Raw genomic sequence first — 13,660 nt, forward strand, 5'->3', positions numbered from 1 at the left:
TGGATGGATGGATGGATGGATGGATGGATGGATGGATGGATGGATGGGTGGATGGGTGGATGGGTGGATGGGTGGATGGATGGATAGATAGATGGGTGGGTAGGTGAATGGGTGGGTGGATGGATGGATGGATGGATGGATGGATGGATGGATGGATGGATGGGTGGATGGATGGGTGGATGGTTGTATGGATAGATAGATGGGTGGGTAGGTGAATGGGTGGATGGATGATGGATGGATGGATGGATGGATGGATGGATGGATGGATGGATGGGTGGATGGATGGATGTTCTATACCAGACAGCATGGAGTCTTAGCATGAGCAGGTATTACTTGTTTCTTTTGGCTCCATCTTGTACTCTGTAATGAAGATTGTTTTCTGCCGCAGTAGGTAAGGTAAAGCTCTTTCAGGAGCTAAAAGAACTATGAGTGTGACTGTTCCTTATCAGCCAAGCATGCATGCCTCCAGTGACATAGAGGCTGAGAATCAAAGCTTGCAGCTCGCTGCTTTAAACTCCCTCTTTACTGCAATGCAGAGGTTGCCTGAGATGACCATTTCTAGCCGCTGGATCTATCTTCCAGGTTTCCTCACAGAAGCAGGTATAGGTGATGCTGACAGGAAGCTGCTCCACCACCCAAGCGTGCAATACTGGGCAGCAGTGGAGGGATTAGATTCACGATGTATGTTTGGATGTCTCTGAAGACTGAGCTAGCAAACCATAGGCTTTGACTAGATCTTAAAGCGCTGATGATGTGGGATACTATTTACTAGGGACAAAGCTACTGGTCTAGCAATGCCGGTGCTAGCTGGCCAGACATTAAATCTATCTGCCACACCTTTCTCCATATCGGCAGAGTAAACATGTGGTGCCTAATCTGCGTTGCAGTTTGAACATACACCTGTTTTCCACCGTTGCCTGAGATACTGGGAGTTGGGGGTGATACTTCTTCGGCAGAGTACCACTCGGCTACTCGAGAATAGGGAAGTGACTTGCAGTTGATGCACCTTAGAGCCTTGCTTTGAAAAAACACAATCTGTGTGTCATCCATTATGTAGGTCAACCTGCCAGGAGTATGTCCCAGGAGAGAAAACCAGAGAGTAACAGAAAGACAAAGGTGTCCAAAAAGGAGAGGAGGATCTGGAAGAAGGTTATTGATACCTTGTCCTGCTGGCTACACGACAGGCTATTCTGCCCTTGTCTCTTCCTTTTCAGAACGCTCAGGTCAATGCTGCATTCGGGGCTTCCTTTCACACATGTGACAATTGTGATTCACTTGGACAGCAGTGCTAACTCTGATCTTAAGCTCTGGGAAATGACATGGAGATCACAGACAAGGGCAGATGGTCTTTTACTAATGGTTGCTTTTCAGCCCTTGCTGGGCCCTTTACATCCAGAGCGATGAGGGGTCTTTTGTCTTTCTTACACAGTGTTTCATCTCCCCCCACCCAGCTAAACAAGGGGCATGCTCTGTTTTTATGACTGTATGTCTGCCATTTTCTAGACTCCTGTGATAGCTTTTCAGCTGTGGACCATCTGAGGATACTCGTAACAAGCTCTCAGCACTAAAGTGAACCCCAAAGTGGAAGGGAAGGAAAGAAAACAGGCTGGGCAGGGTTGCATAACAGGATATGTTCTTCCTAGCCTAGGTTCAGGGGGATACCAAACAGAGTGAGAAGGAAAGCAAGGGTTCCCTTTTCTAGGCACAAAGAGGCTAAGGGGACTGCCGGCTCCTTCCCTAGGCCCAGGTTCTTTGCTAACTCTACATTCCCGGGGTTTCTTGGCATCTTGGTTCCCTATGGTCTCATGTATACCTTACAAACCTCTGTGGAAGTCACCATGATACAAACGAAACATACTGTGCATTAATACTCCAAATACACATGTAAAATGGGAAAAGGGAGATGCTGTCCCAGCAAACAGTATTTCAGTCTCTCCGTGTGGAGGAATGCTGAAAGGCAGCCTCATGTGTAAATCTCTCTAAGACATACTACTGAGACGTAATTTGCTATAGTCCTCTGCTGGACCAGCTGAGCTATCCGAGGGACACAATTTGAAGAGCATAGTGTTATCAGCGATAACAACGTCAGTAATGGTACTAAAGCAGAAATTAGTATTAACATATGAAAAAGGATTATAACTTGCCAGGCACTGATCTGGGCATGTCATTGACATCATCTTATTTTACATATATTTATTTCAATGAAAGAATTAACATTAGAGGCCATTCATACTTCCACTTTACAGTTGAGGAAACTGAGCTTGGTTTGCCCGTGTGTGTCTTTATATTGCTTACATGTTGGTAAGTTAGTTTTCACAAACACTGTTTAAAAAAAATATTAGCAATGAAGAACCTTAAACAAAAATGAGAAGGAAGCTAGACCCAGTATTTACTGAATGCTAACATGCTCTGTGCTTCATTTACTTGATTACATCCCCGTAAGGTATCATTAAAGGTATTAATTTAAGGGGGAAGAAGGGAAAGAGTCTGAGAGATGGCTCAATACTCCCAAAGTCACACAGGCCCTCTGTCCCTAATGATGTAGTGCTTAGTCCCTGGGACCTGTCCTTGTGTGCTCTGGGGTAACAGGATGCTAAATCAGTGTGTGTCATTTTGCAGTTACTCTCCTCCCTTCCTCTCTGTCTTCCAGTGTAGAGTATGATTTCCGGCAGCAAGAAGGCAGGTTCCATGAGATTCTCCAGAGCCTGGAGGAGGCAGAGCCAGCTGAGGAAGCACCTTCCCCACCCAAGTCCCCAGCAGAAGCCCCGGTCCCTGAGAAACAGGACTTACGGCGGAAAAGCAAAAAGGTGAAGAAGAAATGTTTCTGGTGGATATGAGAGGATCAGGACTCCCCACATTCCTTCCTGAGATTGGGGGGTCCCCTGCCTGCCTCAAGGTCTCCCTGCTCCTCTGCAAACGCCCGGGCTGAGATCCCTTGACCCGCGACATGGCAGTGCCTCAGAGCTGGTAGACTGTTGGGACACCTGGTCACCAACCTTACCTGAGTAAGGGGTGCCACTGCTTGCTGAGGATTTTGTGGCCCCTTGTGTGGCCACTTGCTGAGCTGCCTGTACAGCCAGGCCTCATCCTCATCTGCTGAGTTCAAATTCCCACCGTAAACAAAGCCTCCACCTCACTCCCAACACTTCCACGACACCAAGCAGTTTCTTCCCATCCTGAGTTCATCAGCCCCAAAGAAACAGAAGCGTGTGTGCTGTGCACTGTAGAAAGACAGAGGTGATAAGCAGGTATCCTAGAAAAAAATCCCACAATAAACTATCAGGGTTCTAGGATTTATCATACAAAAGCACAACAGAACTAAGCGGGGTCTAACAATGCCAGGTCGCCCTGATGTACTAAAGTTCTCTTTTGTGTTGGTTTTTGTTTTTGAGCTAGCCCTTAGAACTCACATCAAGGGGCAGTCTTCTTGTAAAGTATGGGCCATGCAGAGTGGCAAAGTCAGGTTGCACGGGGGTATTAGGCACCTGTTGTGTGATTGCTCTATGTGACTGGAGTTCAAGTGACTTTCTGGGGCCATTTAACGATCATATGTCTCTGTATGGCAAGCGGGATATAAACGAGAGGGGCTTTAACTTTAGGATCCCACCATTCATCCATTCATTCACCTGTAACATCAAGGGTCACAGGACTCAGCAGCCTGTATGTCAGTATATATTATCAAGCAACACTGATAAGGCTGAGCTGCCATCCAGCACCTTTTCTCATCCATGCATTCTTGTGACAACAGTGTAGATAGACGCGAACATGCTACTCCGCCGTTTCCCTTCCCTGTGACCAGGCTGTGGTCACCTAATCTAGGAAGACGTGGAACTGAGAATTCAGATGAAAGCCCTTCTTCCACAATTCCTTAAGATCTGGCTCGTTCCATTGAAAAGACCTCCCTCCGCCCACGGATGTCAGGTCAAGCTTGCATGTCAAGCAAACTCCTAAAGCAGTGCAATTAAGTAATTGCTACACACTTGGGCTGAGTAGGAAGCAAGGCTTGGGTTCCTTTGCATTACATGCAGTACTCTGCCAGCCTGTGACTGAACATTGAACTGACACTGCCAGAAACACGAGCCACACCTAAACGAAGAAAGCATTTTAAACCACCCGCCTCCCCCCTACCCCCCCCCCGCCGCTGAAGGCCTAGTGTCTGAGTGAGCCTCTACTGTGCACGTGGGAGGTGAGTACCCCACTGCAAATTGAGACTAATTGAGCAAACCGCCCCAACAATTCCACTTCCCCGTCACAGTGCTGCAGTGCAAAAGCTATTTCAGGGAGAGCGAGGGAAACTTGGCAAGGAATCTTGGCTTGCACTATTTAAGTCTTGGGATGTCATTCGAGATGTTCTTTCTCCGGTACTAGTGTAATGTTTAAACCCACAAAGTGAGACCAGAATATAGAATGTCAAGTTAGAATCAAGATAAATACACTTGCCATGCTTAAGAAACCACATTTCAATTAGATATGTTACCACTGGCCAAAAGCCACAGATCTTTCTTTCTATATGCACATATTCAACTCTCAGTTGGCCCCACCAATGGAAAAACACAGTACAGAGGATAATCCAATAAAGCAAAATCATTTGGGATCTCTTATGTAATTTTATCTTGTAGTGGTACTTCCATCTTAATTTGTTTTGCTTACACTAATTTCAAACGAATTTATATTCCACAGCATCAGGATGGAATGAAAATATTATTGCACTTAGATTTAGAGATCCAGGCAATAGAATAGTCTATTCCACTAACTTGGAGAAAATGGTGTAATTGTGCCCTTTTTTTTTTTTTGACTGAGGAAAAAAATGGATACTCCCCCTGTTTTCTAAGCTCTGTGTACCTTATGACAGTGGGGGAGCACAAACTATGAGCGCTAGCTACAGCCCTTGCCCCTAGTTAGCCTGGAAACATGAGGAGATGCCTGAGGTAGCTCATGTCTTTACACACATATGATGAGTTAGGGACCTTGCATAAACGCTGAACAGAATGAGATGAAAGTAGGATGGGAAAATGTTGACATTCCCAGAAGTCAAACCAACGAAGAGTATGTGATTCTAAACCAAAGCACAACACCACATCATACTGCTTAGGCCACTAACCTGCACCTGGTGAGGAGAGTCCTTCTGATAATGAAATCCTGAAAATCAGTATGTGGGAACAGGAGCTGAGAAACACCAGCCCGCTGAACAGAAAGGCTCATCTCTCAGACATGAAATGAAAACCATTCACATGTATACCAAAACTCTGTACTCTGCTACTTGTGTTGAGTGCCACCACTTCTTTGTACAATAGTGTGTCATATGATAATCTACAGAAATGTTATACTTGAGATTATATGGTTTTATGGAAAGAGATTAATTTAGCAAAGATGACTTTTATGAAATGGAAGGGGCTGGTTCATCTGTTTAAATCGCAGGGATTTGATGTCGCTGTTCCCTCTATAGTCAAAGCACTACTATCCCTGGAACTCAATGCCAAGCTCATCTGTAGAGCGCCTTCTTGAAGACAATGTATCACTGTAAGGTTTTGTAAATTTCTAAACTGTTTTAAATGGGATATTATCTTTTGCAATAAACTTAAGTATTTTTCCTAGGTCTGAAGATTCCGTTATTAGTTTGGGTTGAATTGAGTTGTGAAATTTTAACTCAAACAAACAAATAAACAAACAAAAAAGCCTTAACAGCCCTAAAGGCAAAGATGGTTATGATGCTTGCCATTATTTGTTTATAAACAAAGAGCCAGAAGAACCTGTTGGCAATCGCAGGAGCCTTGTGTCCTGACCATATGGGAGGTGACCTGAACCAAGGAGACATTCCCAGCTGCATTCAAAGGGGGCACATATCTCATTCATGGTTTATCCTTATGCACAGACACCTGACTCTAACTTGGCTAATATTTCTCTTCAATTACTTTCTGATGAACAGTTTTCCTTAAAAGACATCTTTGGGGGAAAAAAAAGACATCTTTGGATCATCAATACTGAGAAAATTAGTATCACATATGAAAACTCAAACATGAAATAGTAGTTTGATTAAATTCAAACGAGCTCCTGCTTTTGAAGGTTGAGGGATCTAAGCATGAGACCAGCCCATTTGTAGAAGAGATCATTGCAAGTATTCAATGTGTCCTAATGTCACATTAACACCAAACCCATGTTGTCCTGGACTAGTCGCAGAGAGAGAGAGAACAGAAAGGACAGGAACTTTCTCATCATGTGCATCAGCACCTGCGCTGCTGTGTCACTGGAGACTTCTATCTGGAGGAGGGGCCTCCCACTCGGGATAATACTGACTTAGAGGGAATGAAAGCAAAGCAACACTCTGGACGTGGACTCAGAAGGCTTGGGTTTGACAGCACTCTTTTCCCCGAGCGACCTTGACAACTGAGCTTCTGGTTCTGCATCTTATGAACCAGAACTCCTGTCTTTAGAGGACACCCTGGCAATTAAGCAAAGGAAACTCCAAACACAGAGCACACAGCAGGTGCCCAGTAAATACACATCTATTCATTTGCTCATTGAAGTAAAAAATTGGGAGGAAGAAGGGCAGGGGCTTCCATGAGGGGACAGTTGGTGCCAGATACGGGTTTAAGAGCCTCTCAGGGCAAGGAGCCAACTCATTCTGACTTAACAAAACCATAGCAAGTGGGGCAATGCATGTTAGTAATTGTGTTTGATGGCTCAGAAGAACACATGAGCCAAGAGTATCTAGCACAGCATTCTGAGAAAAAAAAAAGAGTGTTAGGCCATGGCATCCAATCCCCAAATATAGGAAAGCCTTGGAGGGCCAGGCCTTTCCATAGACAGCATGAGGCATTGAAGGATTACCGATGATTTGGCCAAGGCTACTAGAACTGAAGAAATGAGCCCTGGGGGCACAAATGCCAGTGTGCAGTGTGTGGCATACAGACCCATGCCAGCCACCACTCAAGTTAGACCCGAAGCCCATTCTTACCCTTGTCAGCTGAGCAGAGTGCCCAGCACAGTCCTCACCTGTCAAGAATTTAATTTTAGGTCACACTCGGCAACCTTCTAGGTGCTAAAAATATATCTATTTTTAATTTCCAAACCACAAAGATGTTTTATGAATGTTACTCCAATCAAACAAGAAGGGCCAGGGCACACATCCAAATTCAGTGCTGACTGCTTGCTATGATCCATGTTTGGCCAACTTAATCATCAAAATCACCCCTTTGAGTCCAACCATCTCAATTTCTTCCCATCTCCCTTAAACCAAGAGACAACCCAAAATGCCCAGTGACTGGTGTAGGAGGTCCTTCTGTCCATGTGCTACTACCCCTAAATCCAATGTTCCACAAGTTCATGATTTCTTCCTGGCCTCCTTTGGAGCCCTCAGCCCACAAAAAGCAGAAATGCACCTTCAGACACCCCACAGCTTGTTCTCCTCCAGGCCAGACAGCTACCCCATGGCAGGTATCTTAATGTCTACCACAGTAACATCCCGTAAGGGTCTGTGAGAACCCTTCTTCCTGCCTAGAACATCCTTACCATGCTACAACCCTCCTTGCTCAGTTTCTAGCAACAGGTAAAGCCATCCCAACCAACCCCCACAATGACCACAAACCACACCAGGGATCCTGACCCCAAAGTCCTTGACACAGCTGTCCTTGAACATATAACCACGTCATTCCTGAGTGGCTGTCCTTGTCTCTGCAATGTTCCTGGGGGCAGGGAAGCTACTTATTGTCAGTTGCCTGTATGTACCCAGCACTCACCATGATGAACCTTAGATAGGTATGGAAGTAACAAGTTAATTAGTAAACAGGATCCAGAAAACACTAACTCTCAACCCCTGATCTTCCCCTGCCCATCGGATGAAGGCTCACAAGGGATGGCACAGTGCGGGCACCCAGCCTCAGTATCTGTACCTGTGGAATGGGAGGCTTTTGCAAGCAACACTGCCCAAGGCATTCAACTCTTCTGTGGTCAGCCTGGCTTCCAGAATTTAGGCTCATCAGGACACAGCTGTCCTCACCCTGCACCTTTATTGACAGCCCCCACTTAACCTTGTTTCGGAATAAATTGCCAACATAATTAAATCCCAACGCATTCTGCAAATTTTACAAAGATACTGCCCAACTGTGTGAGAGAGAAAATGAGTTTTGAAATTAAAGCAGATTGTTAACTATTTCTGCTGTAATGTTTCTATTGAAATGCTAGCATTTATTACATGTGACCTAGTCCATTTCAGACACAATGCAATTTAAAACAGACAGGGGCTGTCTACTCGAGGAGCATTTTGGGAGAAGCATTTTGCCTTGGCTTCAACCATGATTAAAGTGGAAAAGACAATAACATCACACCAAAGGATTATTGGCTCGCAAACAAATAAAAGCTTTATTATCATGAAAGGCTTTCAAAAAAATTCTCAGAATCTATAAGTATATTAAATCTCATTCAAATGAAACCCATTATTTTCTTCTCGACAGAACCTGAGTATACATTTTGTAGACCATTAGCTAGCCCAGTGACCTCTACTGGGCACACCAGCCTGGTTGCCCAGGTAGCACACTCAATATTATGATACCTAGTTATGCTAAAAATAAAAATAAAAATAAAAAAGCAGCCTTCTTCTAAGTGTACCAAACCAAAGCAAATGACGTATTTTAATTGCTAGATTCCAGAGTGGTCCTCACGGCCTCATCATGGAGCACAGTAAATAACTGAACCCCACCCTACCCCAGGCAGAAATCAGACACAAATGACAAAGGGATCTTAGAGTTACTTATTGTCATTGCCTTCTGTTGGTAATTTTTTTTCAACTACAAAATATTATGTTTGAGGATTAAAGAGAGTGAAACCAAATGCAACTGAAAACATCAACATCTATAAATCCAGACTGCTGGCCTGACCACCATTTTTCAGGGATAGATCCTATCTCTCCTCCACTAAGAGGTACCCAGGGTCTGAAGAAACACAGATGAACCTCAGTCCATCATCAGTGCACAGTTACCGAGCCTCTTCTGTGTCCTGACTGCTACCAAGGACATTGAGAAACTGCACACGAAGCCCTAACCTCACCAGGCACATGGTTTAACAAGGGGTGCCCCACAGCAAGCAGAGGTACTTGCTGGATTTGCTCTACCTGGATGTCACACAACTCTTCTTTGACTGAAGATGAGGATCTGGGACTCTGTCCATCATCTTGCCCTTACCCCCACTGTGTGGCTCCCTGGAGGAAGCTTTTGAGATAGATGGTTGGCCAAACCATCCTCTGATTCTTATGCCTCTAACTGCACCCACCACTACCCCAGAGCACAGAGACTCACTTCCACATTAAACAAGGCTCATAACTGAACTCCGAATAAATGTTTATCTCCTAACTTCTTGCTACTTCCCTTCCCCATTCCTATTTCACTGCCGCTCTCAGATGTCAGAGGCTGTTAAATATCTGTGTCTGCCTCTTCTCTTCTCTGCCTGGAACATCTATTACCTATTTATCACAGGAAATAATGTGCACTTCGAGGGAGGATAAAAGATGGGGTTCGCACTATCATATTAATAGTGACGATAAGTAGCAGATGCCTGAAATCTCAGCACTTCTGAGGAAGAGGCAGGAAGTCAATAAGTTCAAGGTCAGTCTGGGCTACATAGTAAGACTCCATGCCAAGTCAAATCAAATCAAAACCAACCACCACCAACAACACAGTCATGCTAAGCTCTCTGTTTCCTTGAAGTGACCGTGGGTGACTGCCAAGACTTCACTGCCCTGGTCACATTCACTCCTCAAACATGTCCCATCAGGTATTGATGATGGACAACTGCCACTTCCCAGTAGCACAAGTGGCAGCTTGAAGACAGAGGAATGATTTGTCAAAGTCAAGAAAGGGGGTGGTGGCAGGGAAGATAGAGCTCTTTTACAGTCTGCCAAACTTGGGAGCCAGGGCTCTTAAAACGCCCATGACAACAGCAGGCACCAAATTAAACATCATCTCCCCTCTTACTTTCTCATCATCTCCCGTCCCTGCTGTAGTATCAGTCACCCCATCCTGAGGGCCCACGGCACTGCGCAGGCTGTCACTTCTGTGTGACATTGGGATTTCTTTCATCAATCTCTCATGCTCATCTCTACTAGGAAGCAGCGTCCTCAGAGACAGGAGCTGTCCCTCCATCTCTGGGAAACGGCACAGGCTTCCCAAGTCCTGCGATATGTCATAAATACTTTGTAAGGTCTGTTGAGTGAATGAAGAAAAAACTAGGAACCCTGAGAGGGAACACTGGGAAAGACAGACAGATGGGGCCAGGGCCTGTCCTGACTGCTGTGCACGCCTCCCCAATCTTTCAAATGAAGTCCTAGGCTCTTCTGACTTCAAATGCTATTTAGAAGGTGAGATTATATACAGGAAAGGGGCTTCCACAGTAATTCTGGTTTTTAAAGAAATGGTGTTTGAGGTTTTCTGATCATAAAACGTTATTTCAGGAAATAATGAAATTTTAAAAATTTGCAAATTCTAGGTTCACCTTAAAGAAGACACAGAAGAAGCTCACTATGGGGTCTGGCCTCTGGAGCTACAAGCTCTAGTGAAGACTGGGTTGTTCTCTTGCTGTCCTCAGCCCTCTTGGTGACTTTCCTATTGTCCCTGTGGCCCTTCTTCCAGGTTGAGTCACAGAATATGATTGGTGGAGCATTTGAGAAAACCCTGCCAGATGCCAATTAAAAACTACAGGGCATCCGCGAATGAATTAGGCAATAAGTCTAGAAAGATGGGTTCTGACTTTGAAGGACCACTTGACGGAATTAATTCCTTCAGCTAACTCAAGAAAAGCAGGGTCCTTAGAGGGCCAATAGGGAACCGAGGCTCACACCTCTTTCATTACAGTGTTCCAGAGTCTGATCCTCCTCCCTGGGGAGTCAGTCCTGAGGTGACTGGGGATACACCATTAGCAGTGAGTTCTCATGGGGCTCTTGAGTAGCTCTCCTGGGAGGACTGCTGTAAAGACCCAAGTTTGGTGCCACCCAACTCTTGGTGTGGGAGAATTGTCTGCATTCTGTCAATCATGTTTTAAATAAACGCTGATTGGCCAGGCAGGAAGTACAGACGGGAAAATCAGACAGGAAGTAGAAATGATGCAATGAGAACAAGAGAATTCTGGGAAGGAGGAAGTTGATTCCTCCCAGCCCTGCACAGACTGCCAAGGAAGCAGGATGTGACCTGCCAGCTGAAAAAGGTACCAAGCCATATGGCAAAAATAGATCAGAATAATGGGTTAATATAAGCTACAAGAGCTAATAAGTATCCTGAGCTAATGGGCCAATCAGCTTTATAACTTATAGAGATCTCTGTGTGATTTTCTTTGGGGCTAAACAGCTGTGGGGAACTGGGCAGGACAGAAACCCCAACAAGCAGGCCCTCATGTTACAAACTCTCTCTGTTTTCTGGCTTGGGATATTACCACCCGAGGCGTCAGTCCTCACCAGAGCCACCTTTGGGTCTTCACATAATGAGAGAATGGAGATGATGGGCCCCAGAGCCTCCATAACATGGGCCATTTCAACTTTTTTTTAAATTTTATAACTAGCCTGCTTTGGGTACTTTGTTATAGTAATGCAAAGCTGACATACACATCCTATCTTACATGCCCACTAACATCCCAGCAAAGGGCTGTGGAACCCTCTAAGCCTCTCACCATGTCAAGTCAAGAGAAAGGACTTTAGCATGAAAAGTAAAAAAAGAAAAATAGGACCAGCAAGATCTTGGCTTAGTGCTCTAAGACTCTCACTGCAGAGGGCCTGCTACCTATTAAGGCCAATTCTTTGCAGACAAAGGACGTAAGGAGCCTAGTCATTAAATGGGCTCCTCATTCCTTGAGAAAGGAAGAAATTAGTTTCCCATCTGTCAGATCCCTTCATACTCCATAGCTTGCTCCATGGCCCTTCGAAAGCAACGCTGGCCGAGATGGTAGTCAGCCAAGGCCAAGGGAAGACATTCTGTCCTAAAGCCTGGTCCTGGTGCCGGGAAACAGGACAAGGGATTCTGGGGACTCTTGTTCTTTAAGAACACACTTAAAAATCACTTGCCCCAAATCAGATTTGTGTATCTCCACTAGCAGAAGCCAAAGGCACTGGGCTATTTGGAGAAAATTCAGTTAAAATTTGATAACATAGACAGTACATTTCCCAGCATTTGCTGAATGATTCCCAAATTCTCTGGGTGTCTCCCTCTCTGGGAGCTGACAGACAGCCCTGGTATGGCCAGTGATGGTCCCACTGGGATATCAATCTCCCCTGGTCTCAAGCTGATATGCTCTGCTGAACCCCAAGGCTAAAGTCCCCAAGTCAAATGAAAAACACCCCTGGGGAGTAGTAACAGTGAAAGTTTACCAACTAGGAGCACTGTCCCTGCACAAGCTGCTCTGCACATAGACCAGGGAGGAGGCACAGCAGTGAATACCCTCTGAATTCCCATCTCAGAAGCTCATCTGGGATCACAAAGATGGTTCTGAGCATGAACCAGGTTCTTCTCCAATCAGTCATGTAGATAGGAGCAGAACTGTAGAATTTATATAGATAGATCGATCCTTAAAGGGAAGCCTGGCATGAAACAGCCCTTTTCTCACATATTTTTAAAAACAAAACTTAAAAAAATATCTCATCATCCACATCCCCTTTAATTGATTTATCCCTTCCCTTAATTCCCTCCCTATGTCTGGACTGAGCATCTGCTACATATCAAGTCCTTGACTGTGGGACAGGAACCCCAAAGATCCTAGGACAGTTACTTCCCCCAGCAATCACAGCCCACTGTGGACTACAGACAGGAAGAAAAGAAAATCCCAGTCCAGTGTGGAAATAACACCAGTGTGGAGGTAACATAATTGCAACAGCTACAGGTCACCGAAAGTGATGCCTAAGAAATGGAAGAATACAAGACAGAACAAGACAAAGAGTCCTGCACCCACTTGGAGTTCAGTCCACCCAACCAATGGTTTCAGAACATTTTAGAACCAAATTCATTTCTATAATGTCAATCCTGATAAGTGACTTCTGTCCTATGTGTAGCGGGCTCCTTGAGAGTTGAAAGTGTGTGTGTGTGTGTGTGTGTGTGTGTGTGTGTGTGTGTGTCCAGTTATTCCCTAACATGCAGTTGTGATATTCCATATCAGAGCACTGTGTTCCCAACATAGGACACATGCCCCTCCCTCACACCACCAGCTTAGACAGCAACCAAGATACCTTGAGCTAAAGATGCCATCTTTGAGTTATCAAACCTGACGTCAGGTCTCTTGAAAAATTTTAGTATTTTTTTTCCTTCTTATAACTTAACTTTCTTTTTCATTTCCCCTTAACAGACACACATCTAAGCATAAAATTCCCATGCACATACACGGATGCACACACACGTACAGATGTGCCCACGTACTGTGCAATTTTAAGCCAGTAAACTCATTTCTTAAACACATGGAGTGACATGTTTACCATGTAGGCTTTGAGCGCTGGCAGAGCTGACTGTGATACAGATTGCAACTTCCTCCTTGCTAGACTTGAGGTACTGGGTAAGGTGTTTCCTCTGTAAGAGGGAACATTTGATGGAGGAAGGTCATTGGTTGATTTAATAAAGAAGCTGCTTGACCTGATAGGTTAGAACGTAAGTGGGAGGAGCAGACTGCTGGGCGGAAGAGGAAGTGAGGTCAGAGACTC

General features: G+C 44.9%; 2 protein-coding genes across 4 annotated transcripts in view; one reads left to right on the forward strand and one right to left on the reverse strand.

Moving 5' to 3' along the window:
• Window positions 1–5,682, forward strand: part of Insyn2b (inhibitory synaptic factor family member 2B) — a 106,003-nt gene extending 100,321 nt beyond the window's left edge. For all 3 annotated transcript variants that reach the window (XM_026780394.1, XM_005350386.3, XM_026780395.1), the window contains one exon: window positions 2,651–5,682. In XM_026780394.1, coding sequence (XP_026636195.1) covers window positions 2,651–2,837 — 187 coding nt within the window. In that variant the 3' untranslated portion in view covers window positions 2,838–5,682. The remainder of the gene's footprint in view (window positions 1–2,650) is intronic.
• The window catches only part of Dock2 (dedicator of cytokinesis 2), a 413,920-nt gene that overhangs the window by 195,779 nt on the left and 204,481 nt on the right, over window positions 1–13,660 (reverse strand). The window lies entirely within an intron of this gene.

The sequence above is a fragment of the Microtus ochrogaster genome, chromosome 7, assembly GCF_000317375.1.
Source record: "Microtus ochrogaster isolate Prairie Vole_2 chromosome 7, MicOch1.0, whole genome shotgun sequence".
Lineage (NCBI taxonomy): Eukaryota > Metazoa > Chordata > Mammalia > Rodentia > Cricetidae > Microtus > Microtus ochrogaster.